This window comes from Struthio camelus, chromosome 23, assembly GCF_040807025.1.
Source record: "Struthio camelus isolate bStrCam1 chromosome 23, bStrCam1.hap1, whole genome shotgun sequence".
Lineage (NCBI taxonomy): Eukaryota > Metazoa > Chordata > Aves > Struthioniformes > Struthionidae > Struthio > Struthio camelus.
In genome coordinates, this window is record NC_090964.1 from 8,219,564 (window position 1) to 8,240,155 (window position 20,592).

Below are 20,592 nucleotides of genomic sequence, written 5' to 3' on the forward strand. Positions count from 1 at the left end.
GGACAGAAGGACAAGACAGACGTGTTAGGAGTGCAGACAGCGAGCGATGAACATCGGCACTCAGCTCTCAAGCAAGCGTTGGCCGTTGTGCGAGGCCAACGCAACCCCGAGTGTGAGCCTGGTACACAGCATGAGACAACACAGCCCTCCACGACACGGACCACACGGCCACCAAGCGAACACACGCCGTTTCCCAGGGCCTCTGTTCCTCTGCTCCTGATGAAACCTGGGGCTCTCCCGCGGGCCGGCACGGTAAGAGCTCAGTGCTGAGTGATCAGTGTTAGGCAGCCAATTGTTTCGGTTTGGAACCCATTTGTTTTTTCTTCTCCCCACACACCCAACACCCTTGCTCCCCCAGAGGCGCCCCAGTCCTGCAGTACAAGGAGGAGCCAGAAGCGGACGAGCCGGACGCTCCCCGCAACAGGCCCCTCTTCCGATGGATCAGCTGGAGGCCAGGCTGGAGCCAGCTCTGCGTGGACAGCCAGGCTGGCGGCCGCTGGCCACCTCTCCCCTCCACAGGGGCACCCTGAAAAAGCCATTAGCTGGAGAATGACTTTGTGAATGATAATATCAAGGAGACTGCTGAAGTCTTATCATACCCTCACTGAAGAGATTAACTCCCCCATATTCCCCTTTTCTTATGGGATGAAGCTATTTAAACATGCCTCGGTGCACGGACACGTCCTTGTTGCAAAGAGGCTCTGAGGATGATGCATCAGAGGAGTGTCATCTTTGGGATACACTCCAGATGCCTCAGTTACATCCACAAGCAAAACAGGATTCTTCAGAAACGTTATTGAGTGAGTTTCTCGCTTTGAAACCACACAGAAGCAATTACCACTCATTTTAAAGTTCTCAGACTTGTAAGGGATTGCAGCTTCCAAATGTCACCCCAAGTTTGTAAGGGGAAGGTTTGCCCTGTGCGGGGAGAAACGCGTGCTGGTAACATCACACAACACATTTTAAGGGCAGGGTATGAGCGAACTCCAAACTAAAACTCCCGTGAAAGTTTTGGGCTGGCAGCAGGCAAACGCTAGTACAGAATTTAGCAAAGATATTGGTTTATCCTCCCTAAATCCTGGAATCTTTAATGAGCACAGAAGGACAAGATATGCAGCGTCGCCTCTGAAAGAGGAGCTGGGGCTCTGCTCGCTCCCGCTGCGTGCCAGCTACCGAGGCCCTCGTACGCTGGGCTGCATGCTCTCTCCCCGTGCTCCTTGGAGGTTTCCCATTGAGCTGCTAATCAAGTTAACCCCGACAAACACATCTAGACCGTAAATTCTCATTTAGTACAGCTTTTGCCCTAAATGCCCATCAATGATGAGAGTCCAGGGACTTGTTCTCATGAGTTGGAAGATATCTTTTAGATGGTTTCCAAACAAACCAGACATAATCTCACTGCTTCGCAGACTTAGAGCCAGGAAAGAGACTAGTAAATCAAGTCTGAATAGCACAGTCTTAAATTTCATCCCGATATGAAACCCAAAGACCGGAGTTTGATTAAAACATCTCAGGCCCTAGGAGGCTGATGCTCATCAGCGGCAGAAAATAGGAGTGCACCATGTCCAAACCGTTTCCACCATCTCCCCGCAGGACTGAGAGCCTGGACATACGAGCTACTGCAGCATGAGGCTCCTGCGCTCCAGCTGAGCAGCATTAAATGTTTGCACACTTGGCCCTTGGTGAACATTTGGTAATTCAGTGCTCATGGCACTACAGAAAGTTAAGGACATTGGGTCACCAGGCACTGGTGGGCTCGGTGAGCTCAGCTGAAGCTGCGACGCAATAAGCTGCGGCGGCTCCACCACCGCTCTGAGCCCCACAGTATTCAGGCCACTGCCGGCCCCTTGAAGTTTGTTAAAAAGGGAAAATAACCCCACTTTTTGGTTGATGTCGGGACATTCACAGACCAGTGAAAGCAAGCAGACCACAAAGGATGGGGGCTCCGGGCCAGGAGCGGCGTGTCTGGGAGAGCAGGGCTGCCACTCACCTGTCTTGGCCTGGGTCTCGGGGGCTGTAATCTCTACTATCAAGCTCTCTAGGGCAGCCCCTTTGCGACTGATCTCCTCCACCTGAGGCCCCTTCCCTGTCCATTCCTCCAGCAGGACCTATTTAAAAAAAAAAAAAAAGGCTGGGATCAGAGCCCATGCTTCCCCCATCGCATCCCGCCGCGGAGCGCGCGAAGGGCGCGGGGAGAGCCCACCGCCGCGGCACTGGGATGCAACCTGCAGCAGGGCTTCCCAGGAGCAGCCGCAGTTATCGCTAAGGGCACCCGGCCGCAGTGCAAGCTGATTGCATTGAGAAAGTGGGTGTCTTTATGTTTATTTTTGTCCGAGGGAATCAAACAGTAAAACGCTGTTCCCTAACTAGCAGGTCTGACACAGGAAACGTTATTTTCCCTCCTACTGTTTCTGGGACCTCCCTCCCACTCCAGATGCAACCCAGCCTCACGTGGGTTCAGTCCCCACAGCTCTCTGTTTAGTCCCTGTGTTAATCAGAGGTTGGCTGCGTTTCTGTCTCGGATTCAGAGGCCTCCAGGTGACTCAACAGGATGCTGTGCTCCCTCTGAGTCAGTCAAACCCTTGACATATCCTGATTTAAAGCATCACTGGTGCCGGAGAGAAACGGGGGCTCAGATGACAGGAGGCGGCCTTTGATGTCTAGCGAGGAGAAACGCACAGCAAAAATGAGTGTACACCGGACTCCCACTCCCGAATTCCTCCCCAGGCAGGTGGGGAGGAGGGAAAGGAAATTGGGTTGCTGGGAAAAAAACAAAAAAAAAAAATACGAAGAGCCTCCATATGTTCCAAGTTAGCTGCGGCAAGTCAGGAGCGAAGGGGGATACCTAACTGCCGGTGCCCTCTCCCCGCGGGCCCGCACCGGGGACTCGCGCGCTTTCCCTTCTGCACTGGACACAGACTGCTGCCCGTGTGCATGGGGCAGCCCGGGAGCAGCTGGATTACAGCGAGCATAAACCCCCTCGCAGGACACTGTCCCGGGAGGCACTGCATGCTCCAGCGTTTCCCCACGACTTGCCGGCTCCCCAGCGCGTCTCGGCGGCCCTGCGCCCACCTGGAGCTGCCGCATGCGCTTCTGCAGCTCCTGGGTGCCCAGGGAGGTCTCTGCGGATGGCACGTTCCCTTCGCTCTCCTTCAGCCACTTCCTCACGACTCCAACCAACTTTCGGAAATCGTCCAGTTGCTCCTGGCAGGATGACGCATCCTTTTCTCTAATAGTGAAAAGGTTTTGGAGAGTTAGAGCTCGTGCTTCGCGTTGCAATTACCACGGCTTGAATGCAGCACAGTTGTGTCTCCAGGAGCCTTTTATTTTTTTTCCGCGAGTTGCTGCTTAGCAACACCGCACTTAGCGCCAGCCGAAACGGCGCAAGCTGCAGCCTGCCCCTCTGTGCGGCGGCACCTCCGGCCCGGCGTGGACCCACCGGCGGGCAACGCGGGGTGCTGTTCCCACGTGACCAGGGTCAGATGGGCTGCGGAAAGCTCGCTCCAACCCGCCGCCTGCGCTGCACTGGGTTCTCTGTGCCGGCAAGTGCAGCTTTTGGGAAGACAGAGCCCGTTCACACAGTGCCTCAGCCTGCGCCTGCCCGGGGAAAGGCCGGGCTTTGCTGCCCCTCCTGCACTGACCGCAGCTGTGAGCGGCTTGCACAGGGCTGCGCAGAGGCAGGTTGCTGCGCAGCACTGATTTATTGTGGATTATCATGAAATTCATCCGCTTTTCCCTATCACCTTTCCTCGTTCACCAAGGAGTTTGCAGTCCTAGCCTGGGATGTGCGATCCACTGGGAACCCTGCGAGCTCAGGCCCAACTGTTGGCCAGCCCCTGGACGTGCTGCCATGGCTGGTTCAAGCTGAGGATGCTCCTAAGGGAGCCTCTTCAACTCCACTTTAAGGGGACCCTGCGGAGAGTCCGGTCCACTCCGGCACCTCCCGGAGAACGTGGCTGGGGCAGGCTCTCACTGGGCCACCAGCGCCCTGCTCCCCTCGAGCACGACGCTCCCCGCTCTCGGATCGGTGCGTGGCAGCCTACACACTCGGGAAAACATGAATGCCGGCTCCTGCAGCACCAGGAATTTTTCACAACGCCCCCGACTGGGCTTTTTTTAAAGCACCCGTTGGAGAGAGCTGCGCTGCGTCTCCTGGCGTGGGAGGAGGAAGGCAGGAAAAGTTCGCTCGTGCCCTCCCGTGGAAAGGAACTCTCCGGAGGGCCGTGCTCGCAGGGCAAAGCTGCCCCCAGCCTGGGGCACACGGGGCGCCAGGACTCACCTCTCTTTCGCCACCTTCTGCAGCTGCAGGAAGTCTTTCTTCAGGCTCTGCACCTTCTCCTGCTGCTGGGAGGTGCCCAGGGGGAAGCCACAGGAGGCCAGCTCGGCCGCCAGGTGCTCCAAGGTGTCCAGGTCCTCCTGGTGCTGCCGCATCTCCGCATTCAGTTCCTGACAAGAGCAAAGGACGATGTCAACCATGCTCCCGCCACCAGATTTGGTCCGAGGGGTGAAGTGAGCGGATAAACCAGGTAGCACTGGGTCCCGGTGAGCCAGAGAGACCCTCTGTAGGCAGCGCAGTGAATTACACCAGCATCGACTGGGTGGACACGGCTCCAACCCACTTGCTTCTGAAGCTCTGGTTCAGCATAGCCTTTCCCCAGAGCAAGTCCCACTTTCCCCTGCCCCTTCCCTGGGGCCAGTTGAGAGGCCACGCAGCAAACTGAGAGGGGAGCTTAATCCAGAACAAACTGAATCCAACCATAGCACAGATGTTCAGTTTTAGGCCAGCGTAAAGCATTTCTGAAGCTGTGGCCAAACCACCCCCAGCAGAAGAGCACTTGTAGGAAGCCTATGGAAGAGCCCAGTGCAGCTGTCACCAGACATTAGGAATCACAGCATCTCTGAGGGCTTCAGCATATCCACCACTGCACTCACTGTCCCAACTGCCAATGCTTGGGCATTTTGTTGTATTAACCTGTGCAGTTTTTTAACTGGTAAAGCCTTGCTATATTTGGTCTGGCCCCTAAGAGATGGGCTAGAGATCCCTCCAGGAGATTAGTCTGGCTCCAGGGAAATGCCATTCCCATCTCTCACTGCTGGAAACAATTTCAACTGCTCCACTCTCTCTCCCTTCCTCAAGCAAACAGCTAGCATGACTCCTGCAGATCTCGACCATCCGGGAGAGAAGCAGGGGGCTGTTTATCCAGGAACAAATCACTGCAGAAGGGTACTTCCTAGAAACTCTACACAGGTGGAGCCTCCTCCCTTCTTTGGGCAGGAGACCCCCATCTCACCTGGATGTGCTGGGAGAAGTGAGCAATGTCATGGTCCGGCTGGTTCCCGGATGCCAACATCCGAGCTCGGCTCTCCATGAACTGCTGCAACTTCTCTGAGAGCTGCTCGTACTGCTCAACCTTGGGCAGGAGGCCCTTGAGTGCATCCTCCTTCTCCTGCTGCTGCTGGCACAGCCTGCCAAAATGCTCCGTCACCTCTGCCAACTTCCCCTGCAGGGCAGAGGCCGTGGTGCTGTCTGCTGTCTCCATGAACCGCGTCACCATCTCACGGGTAGCTTCCAGGCAGCTCTTCTGCCTGGCGATGTCCTGCTTCAGCTTCTGTTTTAAACACACACACAGAAGATGCCATTTTAGGAAGGGACTCGAGCAAAATTGAACCAGCATGAAGAGGCTGGGCTGCCCTTTGGAACAACGACAGGCATTTCTAGACGACCAGGTTCATGCAAGAACAATTTTCTATCCTAGTTCTCTTTCCTTTCTTATCTCCCCAACCTGACCTGCCTTTCCCTTTCCCTGGTGTCCGATATCTAAGCCCTGGTTGCTAGTCAAGGAGGACTTTAAACAGGTCTGTGTCCTGGCTCAAAGAAATTAGGTAAAGGGCCTGTTCATTTCCCTTTGTAGTGGTTTTGTGCATTCAGAATACTTTAACTAAACCTAGGCAACTATTGGCACAGTTCAGAAACTGGAGATAGATGCAGCCGTTTGAGGCAAGACAGTGAAGTGGCCATCCTTACCGCATTTGTAGCAAGCGAGTCCTGGACGGAGGCAGAGGAAAGAGCAGTCGGCTGCTCTCCCTCCAGGCTCTTCTCGATCTCAGCCACGGACTGGAGGAGACTTTCCAGGCTCTCCTGGACGCTTTGGGACTGGGCGATGGATTTCTGCAGCAGATCGGAGCGCTCTGCCATCTGCTGGGAAAGGCTCTGGAAATGGCTCACGATGGCATCTGGAGAGGTCAGCACAAAATAAAACAGATGTCAAAGAGGTCTTGAGTTTCTCACCTGGCATTCAGAGAGCAGTAAGGACCACCTCACCTGTTGGGTTTATTGCTGCAGCAACGCCTGCCAAACTCTGCCACGAATCCCCATCCCCAAACTGAGCAACAAGACAGTAAACCAGAGCCCAAAGGGTCAAAGTGGGGCAAAGCCCTCCTGGCATGCACAAGCCCTGAAGACACATCGTTGTACCTACCCTAGTGCTTGCACCTTTGCCCCATCTTCCCTCAAATGTGGGACACTTGCTCTTTCCTCCCTCTCTGGTTCGTTTTCACTTTCTCCCCAGCCATCCATGCTAATGGCGGCTGCTTCGTTCTGTACCTGTGGTTTCCTGAACGTGTCCGTGGTCAGGGGCTGGCTCTCCTTGTATCTCCAGCAGGGAATGAGCCGCTTTCTGGAGCTTCTCCACTGGCACTTGGTGCTCAGCCAGGTTTCCTTGCAGCTGCTGCTTTGACACAAGACAAGACCAAAGTCACCGGTCAGTGACACTCGAGAGACCTTCGCCCGCTGGGAGCACAGTGCTCCACTTAAACCCTCTTGGGGTTGCTGCTCGGGGACTTCCTGAGCCTGCAGGTATGTCTTTGCATTTGGCCAGCAAAAAAAGCAAACAGATCAAGTTTCTTTGTTGCTGCTGACTTCACTGCTGCTGAGCAGAGCAGAGGCTGAATTCCTGTACACGCTCCAACCCTCCACCAGATCACCCAGAGATCACATACCTTAGCACTAGCGAGCTGCTTTTGCAGAACAGCAGGATCTGAAGAAACCGTCTCCGAGAGGAGATTCCTAACAGCTGCTTCGCTCTCCTGCAGCCACGTCCTGAGAGACTCTGCCACCTCCTGGAACTGCTGGTAGTGATCCAGCAAGGTGTTTAGATGGGAGCCAAGCTTGGTGCACTGCAAAGGAGCAATAAGACATGATGTAAGGATGCACACGAGTACAGAGCAACCTGGGTGCCTCTGGAGAAGGCAGAGAAATCATTAAGGAAAAAAAAAAATCAATCTTGCCATGTGTTAGAGGAATTACAGGAGGCAGCATGCAGACTAACACCAAGAGAGAGTTATTCCAGCACAAGCCCTGGAAGAAGACGGTCCTTGTCCTACAGTCTGCATATGTGCTAGAAGCACAGTCGGATTTGGGGAAACTCTGCTATCATTACTTGTTTTACATGGACAAGAAGAAAACAGCATCCAGGGTTTAACTCCCAGCCTTGCAAAGCCCTTCCCGTACCTTGGAGTGCAGCGTGGTGTATCGCTGTGTCGCGTCCTCCAGCTTGCTCTTGACCACGCTTCCAGATGTCAGTGACTGGGCCCCTCCGTCCTTGGCAGCTCCCTCTGCATCCAGCACCTTCTGTCCCGACATGGTAATGAACCGCAGGTCCCCTTTGTGAGAGATGACATCTTCCGAGAAGCTTCCCTGCCGGAGCAGCAGCTGCCGGAGAGATGCTGGGTCGCTGTCCCCTTTGCACATCCCTTCCAATTCCTGCTCCGCTTGCTTCAGCCAGGCCTCAAATTCTCCGTGGTCCCGCAAGAACTTCTGCAGCTCGTCCCGCAGCACCTGCACTTGCTTCAGCTGTGTCTCCGACTGCGAGAACGAAGCCGTGTACTGGTCCTTCAGCTCTGTCAGCCGGCCCTGGAGCGCTTCCCTCTCCTCCGGCGTGAGGTTGTGGCCCTGCTTGTCCAGGAAAGCCTGCGCCGCCTGTGTCGCCAGGATGACGTCCTGCTGCTGGGACAGCAGCTCCTGGTGCTGTGCCTGACACACACAACCAAGCATACGTGAGTCCTGCCACCCAGCGCCTCTGCCCACCGGCACCTCGCAGCAGACTCAGCCTCCAGGAGGCCGGGCAGCGACTTCCCAGGAGTTCCTGACTCCATACGGAAAGTGCAAGACCACTTTGAACAAGTGCTTTGGAGGACAGATCCATCTACCATCCCGCTCCGCTCCCCTCCCACCTTGGTCAGCAGCCAGAGGCAGGCTCGGCGCATCTGGCAGCCCTAAAACCTGCTGTAACGCTGACAGGCAGGCAGAAAGTTTTAAGATGGATGAGGTGTCAGTGCTGACCTTCAGCCTCTCGTACTGCTCATCCAGGCCGTCGGCAGTGCTGTCAGCTCCCATGACACGGCCATCAGGAGCATCCTGAGCACCCTTTCCCGCTTGCGCTCCCGGTGCTTGCTCGATGGGGTGCAGCCTGTACTCCAGGAGCCCTCCTTTCGGCTCCAGTGATGCCACCCAGTTCAAAAGGGAATCGATCTTATTCCTGTTCTCTTCCAGCTCTTTGGCAGCTTTCACCTGAAAACGCAAGGGCTCCAGATGAGAAGAATCTATTTTATGCATGTTCAAACTGTTGAACGGGGGAGGGAGACAAAAATGAATGGAAGAAAAGCCCTAAACTGTTTTCCAACTACAGCAACCACCTGAGACTCCCACAGAGCTTCAAAACACTTCGTAGCTCTTTGAAAGGGAGGAAGGTACAAAGAAGCTGTGAATTAACAGTTATAGCTCAGGCTCTCATTTATGGTGCATTTCTCACCCTGGTACAATCCCGGGGTCACGGACAAGAACCCGCCACCCCGGAGGGCTGACGCAGGCACGAGCCTGCAGGCATACACGTGGGCCTCCTTTTCCTCTCCAGTGCATGGAGGTGCCTGATGCTTATGCTCCCACTAAAGGCCTAAAGGCAGAGCAAGATGTTTTTACTGCCCCACTTCCTCTACAACAAGATCGTCTGTGCCTGCAGCTCTCAAGGCATTTCACCAGGGAGCACGTCTGTGCCTCACCTCACCCAGGGGACAAGCATGGAGGAAAAGTAAATTGTTTTATGCCCTGGCACCCAGCAGAGGAACGCCAGGGCCTTGGATAAATGTGTTTCCACCCACTAGCTCTCTTTGTCCATCTCAATCCCAGGGGTTGCAGCTCTTCGCACGCTACCTTTTCAGTCTCCTGCTGCACCGCAGCAGTCACGGCGCTCTCCAGCTCCTTCTGGGCCATCTCTGTTCTCTCCTGCAGGGACTGGTACTGCTCCTTGGCACGCTGCAGCTTCTCGTGCAGCGCTGCCAGCTCCCCAGGCTCCATCTTCGCCTTGTTCTCCTCCAAGAACTGCTCTGTGGTTTTCAGGATGCCGGCGAAGGAGGCAGCCCGGGTGTGCATGTTCCTCTGCAGCTCCTAGGCAGGCAAGGGAAAGGTGCCGTCAGGCCCTGTGCTCCCCAGAGAGGCACCACCAAACCTCTCCCCCTTCCTGCCCTTTCTTCAAAGTACTGACCTTAACACTGCTTTGCCTCTGCTGCAACTCAGACAGGTCGCCTTCGCCGGCTGCTCTTGGCTGCTCCACCAGCGCATACTCTGCCTCACTCAGCCAGGCGCACAGCTCCTCCAGGTTCTGCGTGCGAGCTGCCTGCTGCTCCTGCAGCGTCTGCGCTCCAGAGGAGAGGGAAAAGGAGAGGAGTTAGCGTCAGTGCTGCACCCCTGGGCACACACGGCGCTGAAAAGCAAGGCAAGAGGTTACAGCTGGAGCACCTTCCTGAAGGTGAGGATGCAGCACAGAAAACAGCTTTTGCAGCTCTCCATGTGCTCTCTCTCTGACACTTGCACGCTGCAGGAATGGACTAAGGGTCCAGAGTCACTGCCAGACAGCAATGCTGGGGGAAGGGATCTGCTCAGTGCACATTTGCTATCATTCAAGAAGGTTTCTCTCAATTTTCCTTTCCCTTAAGAATGCTGCTAAGTTCCACATGGAGCTATGCTCCAATTTATGCAGTCCTCTCTTGGGAGCATTTAACCAAAAGTTTCTCTGCCTTTTCCATTCAACCTTAAGAACACTAAAACTGCACCAGAGACTCCTCTAATGAGAGGTGGCATCAGGCAGCACCACTGTGGAGCCCTGAGCAACCTAAGGCAGGTTTGTTTTTGATACTGGTGTGGGAGAGGGAGCCTAGGAGAGAGAAAGCGTTTCTGTAGCTGATCCAGCTCCTACATTTTGCTGCCAGTGCACAATACAGAAGCGCCTGTTTGAGCAATTGAGCATGATGTGACCTGAGAGTCCCTGCAACATTTCTATTCCCTTTCCCCAGGGAAATAAAAATTTTTGAGTTTCCCTGAGCATTCCAGCAAGGTGATGTACAAACTTGTGCAAAACATTGTGCTTGTTTCTCGCAATCATAAGATAAACGACAGAAGCAATTTGAAAGAGCCTTCTTAAGAGCTCTTCAGCTGCAAAGCGAGTTCTTCCTGGGTTAGGATGGGCGCACACTGAATCTGAAAAAGCAAAGCAAACTGGTTAATACACACACACTCCAGATGGGACAGGTAAGAGTTACAGAGAGCAACTGTTAATAAAAACCACATGAATACTGTCTTGAGTAAGAAGATCCATGCAGTGATATGTGCTGCAGGAATACAGCAGAGACCAAGGGACTTGCTTTTGCAGTTGCTGGCTGCCTTGACACGTCACTGACAGCTGTTTCTTTTGGGTCAGCCAAATCTGACTTGGGCAGTGAAAATAAGCCGTTAAAACCACCAGCTGTCTGCAGTGCCAGCTGTGCACAGGGACTTTCTGGTGGGGCTATTACAGATTAGGGTGTCTTCCACCACCCCAAAGCAACTTGGTGTTTGGAGAAGGGTCTCTCCAACTGTGCTACCCAGATCCCTGAGAGAGCTTGATCTTTTGGAGGAAAGCAGCTTGCTGTCTGTGAGTTACATGGGAGGAGGAAGAAAGACTTTAGAGGAAGCTCATGATGTGTAATGGGAAGTCATAAATTGTGAGTGGCATGCATGTGTAATCCCAAAAAAAAGGTGTCTCAGCGCATGTTCCTGTGGCTGGAGATTGCCTCAGTGAACACACTGCAGCCAGGAAGCAGATGTCCCACAACCTTCACCTGATCTGTCCGCTCTGCTTGCTGGAGACAGACCTGCAGGACCTCCACCTGAGCTGTCACGCGCTCGGACAGGTCCCGGAAAGCCTTCTGCAGTTCATTGAGCAACCTCAGCAGCTGCCTGCTCTGCTGAGGGGTCAAGTCCTGGGCATGCTCCGAGATAAGGAACTGAACGTCGAAGGCAGTGGCATCAAGCTGAGATTTGGTGTCAGCAAGGGGTTCTTTCAGCCCCTGAATGGAAGAGAAACAGCCTGTCAGGCAAAGTTACTCTCCATGGCCAGCACTTTCCTACACTGCCGTCTTCAATTGAGACAGAAACAAACAGAATTTACTGCTGCATAGACAGCTGTGCTCACCTGAAAAAAAGTACTTTGTCACCAGAACAATATATTCCAGAAACCCAAACAAACCCTACCTGAAGCACACTCAGTGTTGATGTATCAGTGTCTCACAACACCATTTTTCTAATGCTCCTCTGAACCAGGCCTCCAGCATCGTACCAAGAGGTTGCTCAGACCTTGTGCATAAAGCTGCCCTGTCTAGGTGGGCCTGGTGATGCCCTGAAGACAGATCCAGACACGGAGGTGCCAGTAGCTATGAGCAGCCTGGGATAGTCCACAATGACTACGTGTGGTACCACAACTCCCACAGCCTTCAACCCCCTGATTTCAAAGCCAAAGTGCTTGCTGGCAAAGAGGAGCACCTGGACTGACTGCATCTCGGGGGCTATTGCCAAGACATGAAGAAACATGAACGGACCAAGGGGCAGGAAAGGAGCTGGGGCTCCTTATACAGGTGATGGAGACTTGGAGGTGTGAGAGGAGGAGGCTCTTGGAGCCTCCACATAGGATGTAATGCTCTCCCTCAACATGAATCCCTCCTGGTCACTCAGGCTCTACCACACATCTGCATTTGAACATGTTCCCCAAAGGCCCAAAGCAGATGTTTTATGCATCGTGGAAACAAATATTGTGGAGTGAATACAATACTGTAACTCCTGCTGCAACAAGGGATAAAGACAAAACCACCAAGACTCTAGTAGGGAAGCAGGATTAAAAGCTTCTCCTCCCTGCAGAGGACAGCAACTTTATCAGTCAGGATTCGGGGCGTTGCCATGGCTACCTTGTAGTGTTGGAGGCAGCGATTCAAGCTGTTCGCATCAGTCATACGGTGGTAATCGCTGCTGTCCAACGCCTGGGCGGTACCAGAGACCCAGCTCAGCAGCTCTTGTAGCTTGCCCTGGAGATTCTCATGATGAGCCATGATTTTAGCCTTAAATGAAGCAGAAGCATATACTGCTTAAATAAGGAGCAGAGCACTCCAGGAAACAAGCACAGGGGCCCTCATGGGGCGGTGGGCCCAGCTGATGGGAAGGACAGCTGTGAGCTCTACCTTTTCAGTTTCCGCTGCTCCGCGAAGGTTTAGCAGCCGGGACTCCAGGACATCACTTGCGGAGCTCAGGGACTTCTGAAGGTTCTTGGCATCCTTCTCCAAAGCTTTCAGTAATTGTTCAGGGACTTCTTCAGGGGGGTTGGCCACAATCCACTTCACAGCGTCCAACTCCTGATTCACTGGAAAGCTCAGCTCCCTCAGCTCAGCATCCAGGGCCTGAGGCAAGACAGCATCATTAAGTTTAAGATACAACAACTTCATCTTCTCACTGCCAAAACTGACAGTACGGCAAAGGTTTGGAGAACCTGCTCCAAACAATGTAACTGCTAGAAAGATTCATTGCAATTGACCAGTTCATCCAACCGCGCTCAGCTGCCAGCCCTCAATTGTCTTTCTCCAGGGTATAAAATTCATTTCAGTCACACTTAGGTTATTGTCTGAGCATGGACTGGAAGGTGAGCCAGAGGAAGGGCCAGAGAGAGGCTGGCTTTGCACATAAATATGTTAAACCTGAGACTAACCTCCTCGGCTTGCTTCCCACAAGCGAGAGGAGGTGCAACAGCCGCGCATGAAGCCCAGGAGGTCCAGGGGCGAGAAGGGAAGAGCGCAGTCTTGCCTAACCCCATGCCGAGCTCAGCCTAGCCTCTCACCTCGGCCTGCCGCAGCAGGTCTTGCAGCGCTGCCAAGTTCTGCTCATCTGGCTGGACCCGCTTAATTTTCATCTCGATATCACGCAGCATGGACAGGTAAGAGATCAACTTTTCATCATGCTCCAGACACATCTTCTTGCTGAACATGATCTACAGAATCAAATGGTAAAACAAAAGCTCAGATTTTGACAGAAGGGAAAACAGAAGGTTTTATATATATATATATTATATATAAGACAACTTTTTACATTCAGTTTCAGGGACTTTCCACTTGCTAGCTTATCTACAAGATTTACTACAGGAAAAATAAAACACATGGCTCTCTTTTTCAGCATAAGCTTATAAATGGCAACAGATCTATGGTGTTGCAGTAAAAGCACAAAAAAAAGTCCTACTTATTAGTCATTTGTAAGTAATGCTCTAGTAAAAAGAAGCCACGACTAAAGCTTGAATGTTTTCAGTCATACATCACTAAGCTGTTTGCCAAATCTTTTTCAGCTGATACTGTAACACCAAGCCCCAAACACTCACTCCCCATGTTCCAGCTATCCTTTGTGCTATCTGAGGACCTTGGACAGATTTAGTATCAAATACACACAAACAGCTAATAAAAAACACTGAAATAGCAAAAAGCAACAGCTTACCTTGGCTGGTCTCGTGGATTCCCTTGAGGTTTCCAGCAGCTTCCCCTCAACTATCACGGGTAAGAGCAAGCCCCGATCACTGGTGCTGGACTGCCGGGATCTTTCCTGGTGCGTCTCTTCTTGGGATTTACATGGGAGAGAGGAACCCGCTTCCCCTGTGCTGAACTCTGCCTCTTGTTCTTGTGGTGTCTTTTCGGCAAGTTCAAGGATTACAGAGGCTTCCTGAACTTCTCCGAGTTCCTCCCTGATAATTAATTCTTCTAGCTTTTTGCCTGCTGCAGGGGTTGTAGTGGATGCATGACTGGTGGTTTCCACTTTGGTATTTTCCTGCAATGTCCCCACCTCCAGTTTAAATGCCACAGAAGAATCCTGACCATTTCCGATGCCATCTACAATTACTTCCTGGGATTCCTCTCTTTCTGGGGGAACAGGGTAGAGCTGAACCCCTGTAAGTCTTTCTTTAATTTTCTCAGAAATTGGCTTCTCTTCCTTTTCAGAAATGTTCTCTCTGCTGGTTTCCATTTTCTTTTGCTTGGCTGCATCTTTTAGTAATCCCTCTGTAATTTTCTTGGTGGTGGCTTCACTTTTTTGTTCTGGTGTGCTTGAGATGAGCTCCTCCTCCATCGTCTTTGGAGTTTCTTTGGAAACTAGAATAGGAAGGGGCTGTTTTTCCATAGAAGATTTCTCCAGCTGAGTGCTTTCTTCTGGGATACTAGTTTGCTTTGCTTTCTTTTTCTTGGTTTTCTGTTTTTTGGTAGGTTTTAGATCAATTTCACTTGATTTTTCCAGAACAACTGGACCTTCTGCATCTAATCTGAGGGTATCTCCTTCAGTGGGTTTGACACTTCTCTCATCTGCAAGCTTGTCTTCTGCAGGCTTCTTACGGATGGCAATCTTGGAGGATTCTCCAGACTCCATAGGGACTAGGTCTTCCTTTCCTCCACCCACAGATACTGATTCCTTCGACACTGCCTCGGTCACCTCCCCTGCCTGATCCAAGCTGCCCAATCCCTCACCTCGTTCAGAAGCCACAGCTGTACCTTCTTGTTCTGCCACAACTCCCGCTGCACTTACAAATCCTCTCCTTGTTTCCTTGCTGTCCTCAACACCGTGAAGCACCTTCTCGTCAAAAAATGACTGCTCTTTCTCTGACCCCAGTTCTTCCTTTTTCTTTGTCTCCTGAGCTACTTCTGCTTGCTTCAGTTCCTTCCTCCCAGCTTCTTTCACATAGGAGCTGCTTTTTCCTATCCCTTTTTCTGTAGCCTTTACCATGACTGTCTCTGGAGAGAGAGATGTTGTACCTAACATTAAGGGATATTCTGGAGTCAATTCAACCTTTCCTTGGAGCTGATGAACTATACCGTCCTCTGAAGCTTCCTGTGGAAACTTTTTTGGTTTCCTTCCTTTTGTTATATTGGGTGGCACTGGTGTTCTTTCAAAAGAAGCGTCTGTATCTCCAGCCATATCATAGCTCATTGCTTCAGATCCAGCTCTGTGCTCAGCAACATCAGACTTCTCAGTGGCACTAGTATAGAGGACCAAATCTTCCTCCTTTGGAGAGGTTTTTTCCAATTTTTCAGGCAAAAGGTAAGGTTTATCTTCTTTGTGGACTTCAGAACCATATTTGTCTTTGGATATTTGAGTATCTTTAATACTGGCAGCTAATTTTTGGCTAACCAGTCCTTTTTCAACAGCTTCCTTTAAAGTCAATCTTTTCCCACTCTCAGCATCAACAATTCCTCCGGTCATCATCTGGTTGGACGCAATGAGTTTGGCCATTTCCTCATCCAGTAGCCCTTGCTCCAAAGCAGACTTCAGGGAGAGTCTCTTACTGACGGTACCTTCCACAAACCCACCGCTGTCTGCCTGAGCCTGCAGTAATCGCAGGGTGGGCACAAGGTCTGCTTTTCCCAGCTTTACTGCCTCAGCACACGTGAGCTTGTTCCCCGATACCTCATCCTTGATTGCTCTGAAGGGATGAGCCTCCAAATACCTCTGACCAGATTCAATGTCAATTTTGCATTTCTTTATGAATTCTGAGTAGGGAACTATCATGCAGTTCTCAGGATCTACAATTCCCTGTTTCATTTCTGAAGATGACATGACTTTCTCCATAAGCTGTTTGGGTAACAATCCCTCCTTGACTGCCTGGGAGAGTGTCAGTCTCTGGCCAGAAGCAGGATCAAAAATACTTCCACTCTCAGCTTGGATTTCTTGCACTTTCCTTTGGAAGTCTGGACTAATGAACCCTAGCGATACTGCCTGAGGCAAGGGCAACTTTTCCTTTGTTTCTGGATGAACATACTCATGTAGACACACGCTTTCTGCCTTTGTGAGCTCATCACACAAACCTTGATCAATCAAACCATGTTTCATTGCATCATTTACTGAAAGCCTCATTCCAGACACATGATGAATGATTCCTCCACCAGCAATCTGCTTCGTCAAGAGCTGAAATGCTTTTTCCTTTTTGAGGAGCCCTTTTTCGATAGACTGTGCAACAGTCAAAGGCTGCTTGGTTTTGGGATCCATAATTCCACTGGTTTCGGCCTGTAAGCTAATGAGCTTCTGTCTAGTCACCTCATCGGTGCCTTTCCCTTTAGAAGCCTTCTCCAGTTTGACCAGCTCTTTCTGACTAGATGGCTCTATGAGGCCGAGATTTGAAGCCAAAGTGACTGATATTTTTTTGCCACGTTTCAAGTCAACAATTCCCCCAGTAACCACTTGCCCTTCTAAGATCCTTGCTGCTGTTTCCTTGTCTAGAAGGCCAACTGCAGCAGCATCCTTGACAGAATAGACAAAGTTATTACCTGGGTCAAGAACACCACTTATTGCTTTGTCGGATGCAAGTACCTTCTGAAGGAGCGTCTCGTCCATCAGACCTTCTTCAATGACTTCCTCGGTGGTTAACGATTCACATGTATGTGAGTCAAAGAAGCCACTGAACATCTGCATTTTCTCCATTAGTTTCACAGCTGTGTGGCTGGGCACTACTCCACAGGCTATTGCCTCATTTAGAAGAAGAGTCTTGCCAGTCTGCTCATGAATTATGCCACCACCTCGGAGCTGCGTTAACAGCGTTTCTAAGGTGCCATCCTCTTCCTGCTCTGTAGGGGCTGGCAGGGACATTTCATAAACACTCTCATCACCTGATACTTCTTTCCCCTCTCTTTCTTCCACTTCCAATATACTTTCTATTTTTTCAGCATGCCTCTCTGTTTGCTCTACCTCTCCCGTTTTAGGGAGCACAGTATCCTTTCTGCCCAATGTGCCGTTCTCACTTGGTTCATCACTTAGCAAATACATCTCTCTAACATCTCCTGCCTGTAATTCCGGTTCCTCCACTTCCTGAAAGCTCTCTGCCATGATTTCCAGTCTCTCTCTACTTTCCGAAATATCCAACGATACACAGCTTTCATTCTTCACAACACCCTGCCCAGTTTCAGATGCCCTCTTTTGATCTCTGATACTTTCCATTCCATCTGCCATAGTAGGCTTGAACTCTTTTTCTGTCTCAGTCATCATTTCCTTTGTTTCTCTGAATTCACTACCAAGGTCACTGAGACGTTCTGGCATCAATAATTCTACCTGATTTTTGTCCTTGGTTGTAGAAACTACTTGCTCTCTTCCAAATTCAGCATCATTTTCGCCCTTGACGGTAGCCCTCTGAGTATAAAGCTGCTCTTGCTCCTCCACAAGCGAGACACTTTCTGCATCCTCCAACAGGAGGCTTCCAGGTTCCACCACTACCTCCCCATTTTCCAAAGCAGTTCTGGGTGGCAGGTCTTTTTCACTTTGTTCTTTTGAAGGAGCAAATTGAAACTCAAGCTGCTGCAAAGTCAAACCATTGCAAGGCTGTCTTTCAAGAGCTGCACTCTCCTCTGTCTCCTCAAAGCCTTTGATCCCTTCTAACATATGGGCACGGGATCCATTTTCTTGGGCTTGGATGAGGGCTTTAGTGAGATTATTCAACTCTCCATCTACTAAGAGCAGCTTCTGGCCATCATGGATGTTGATATAGCTGTGGGTCGTCAAGTGGAACATCAGCCTTTCATTGTCACTCCTTAGCAGAGGGTCACTTTGCTCTTCCTGATCTGTGGGACTCCTTCCAGAACTCTGCCTCTGTTTGCTTCTGCTTGGAGAGCCTGTTAGCTGCATGCTGGGCATGACATCAGGTATGACTGTTGACTTCAGCTTCTTGGCCACCTCTCTCTCCAAGATGCCATGTTCAACGGCTTTCTTCCAGGACAACACCTCAGTGGTTTCAGGTATGAAGACAGCCTTAATGAATTGCCTTTTGTTGAGAATCTTGTAAACCAACTCTGTAGACAGGATTCCTTGCTCTAAAGCATCTGCAACAGGGATGATCTCCCCCGTCTCTGGCCACAGGAGCCCCATGAAGGACCAAAGGGATTCCAGGACCACCAGTGCAATCCTTGATCCTACCAACTCTTTCCTTACAGCTTCATCAATTGTCAGTCTCTCTCCTGTGACTGTATCAATAATGCCACCTGTCTGAAGCTGCCGGATAAGAAGCGTGCGTGCCATGTCCTGGTCAATTAAATTATGTCTCATGGCCTCATCCACAGTCAGCCTGTGCCCTGTCCTGGGGTCAACAATGCCACCAGCAAAGAGCTGGGCTTCCAGCAACCTCACCATTACCTGTCTGTCTATCAGCCCTTCCTGGACAGCACGGAAGATGCTGACTTTTCTGCCTGATTTCAAGCTCACCATCCCACCTGCCAGCTGCTTGACTGGGAGCAGCCTCAGTCCAGTCTCCTGGTGGATGATACATCGATGCATGAGTTCAGGTAGATTGACTTTCTCAGCAGTATTGGGGTCAATCAAATTCTTGCCACACTCCAGGTGAGATAACAATCTGGAATACAGCTGGGGAGTAAGGAGCTTTTCTTGTACGGCTGTCTCCATGCTGATTCTGCCCTGATGTGCTTTAAAGCCTCCGGTGGCAAGGTCAGCTTCCAGAATCTTTAGCCCAATGGTCTCGCTAATCCTTCCCTCTTCTACCGCAGCAACTACAGGTAGGAGCTGCTTCCCTTCACATCTGACTTCATCCACCTGGTGAAGGGCATCCTTCAACTCCTGCAGCACCTGGAATGTCCTGAGATCGATGATGTTTCTTGCCAGACCTTTCTCCAAGGAGAGTTTTTCATTGGTCTCCGGAACAACTAAGTCAGATGTGATAACCTGGGCCTCTAAGAGAACAAGGCCAGTGTCCTGGTCTATGAGACCTTTCTGCATGGCACTGAAGACGGGGAATATTTCCACTGTGCCAAGATCGATCACTCCTGCCACTGCTTCGCTGCCCTAAACAAAGAGAAGGAAAAAAAAATCAAATCAGAACTGAGCATTCCCAGCAATCAGACTGCATGAGGTCCAGGGAGGTCTCAGTTTCCAAAACAAGTTAAAAGAACAAAACTCCCAAAAAGCTAGAAAGAGAGTCTCAAAGTGTTTGAGATGCAACTCCAAAGGCATCGCAGCCTGCAAATCGGTGCATTTGCTAGCTTGCACATTGTCAGCCTGTTTTAATGCTCATCTAGTCCATCATCAGGGCAGCACCGAGACACTTCCAACATCCACCAACAGTAACACAGCAAAGCAGCAAGCAGCAAAACCCAGAAGTGCTCCTAGTGTACCATGGAGAAACAGAGAAAAGGAGACCGACAACAAGTCGAAGCCATTCAAATTCAATTTAAAAAAAAAAATAAAGACAACACGAGTCCCAGTTTGTACTAAGAGAGGAAGAAAGACAAGAATTCCACTTCTAGGACCTTCTCCCAGTGCAGTTTCCACCCTGACTCCTGCCATGCTCAACTACTGCACTTCCCAAAGCAGATCTCAATTGCCAGAAACCCAGGAACAAAACAGACTCGCATGCCATGGATCAGCTCCCAGCAATGACAGACCAGCCGTGCATTAGGGCATGAAAGCTGCCTCTGACATGCAAGGCAGCTCCCAGAGCACATTCACTGGCAACCGCTTTGCCCTGCACTAGTACCTAGAAGTAGCCGTGCTCTTTAGATAAGGCAAGCAAAGAAATATAAGAAGTTGTAGGTCCCAGAACAGAGACAGTGACAGACTAGGAACAGACCATACTCAGTATTTCTGTAGTGGCTTTTCTCTTGCTGGTATCCGCACAGGAAGGTAATAATTAAAATAATGACCAAAAAGTAACAGCACTTCTGACATTGAGATTTCTCCCATCCCCACTGTTTAGGCGTAAAGTGGGCCCAAGCACTACAGGATTTCCATGGGGATAGGGAGAACGGAGGAAGTAATTTGGACTGTAGAATTAATTCCTTCTGCATCCTCAAGACACTCAGATTTCTTTAATAGTGAGTCTAAAAGGACAGTCAGGGTGCTTTGTAGGGGCTGTGCAGTTCGGTTACGGCACACGAGAATGCAGCCTCCACCACACAGGTTTGCAATGCTCCTAAATACATAACTACTGCGGAGACAGAGTGATCCTGCTGGAGAAAGCTAAGCTCTCCAGCATCACTGCCAGACTCAGACATGCACGTTCTGATGTCAACAAGCTGTAGAAAGACAGAGAAGAGGAGACGAAAAGAAAGATAAAAAGAGGAGATAGAAGGGGAGGGGGGTAAAAGGCTTTTACTTACCAGAGTTGCAGGGCGTGCCTTGAGCAGTTAAAGACAGAGCCTTATGGAGCAGTTCAGCCGTATCACACACAGTGTAAAGCTTGGTGTTAGCGTCCAGCATGCGACTGTTTTGTTTGCAAA

General features: G+C 50.9%; 1 protein-coding gene across 14 annotated transcripts in view; it reads right to left on the reverse strand.

The window, feature by feature from the left end:
- Nucleotides 1-20,592, reverse strand: part of MACF1 (microtubule actin crosslinking factor 1) — a 160,091-nt gene that overhangs the window by 68,108 nt on the left and 71,391 nt on the right. For 12 of the 14 annotated variants that reach the window (XM_068917709.1, XM_068917704.1, XM_068917701.1 and 9 more), the window contains exons 36-51: nt 13,835-19,159; nt 13,191-13,340; nt 12,541-12,756; nt 12,271-12,420; nt 11,152-11,379; nt 9,540-9,689; nt 9,209-9,442; nt 8,342-8,569; nt 7,511-8,032; nt 7,000-7,176; nt 6,605-6,728; nt 6,026-6,234; nt 5,292-5,609; nt 4,280-4,446; nt 3,073-3,229; nt 1,991-2,108 (exon numbers count right to left, since the gene is read on the reverse strand). In XM_068917709.1, coding sequence (XP_068773810.1) covers nt 1,991-2,108; nt 3,073-3,229; nt 4,280-4,446; nt 5,292-5,609; nt 6,026-6,234; nt 6,605-6,728; nt 7,000-7,176; nt 7,511-8,032; nt 8,342-8,569; nt 9,209-9,442; nt 9,540-9,689; nt 11,152-11,379; nt 12,271-12,420; nt 12,541-12,756; nt 13,191-13,340; nt 13,835-19,159 — 8,473 coding nt within the window. The remainder of the gene's footprint in view (nt 1-1,990; nt 2,109-3,072; nt 3,230-4,279; nt 4,447-5,291; nt 5,610-6,025; nt 6,235-6,604; nt 6,729-6,999; nt 7,177-7,510; nt 8,033-8,341; nt 8,570-9,208; nt 9,443-9,539; nt 9,690-11,151; nt 11,380-12,270; nt 12,421-12,540; nt 12,757-13,190; nt 13,341-13,834; nt 19,160-20,592) is intronic. The other 2 variants (XM_068917710.1, XM_068917708.1) reach the window with 1 other exon arrangement.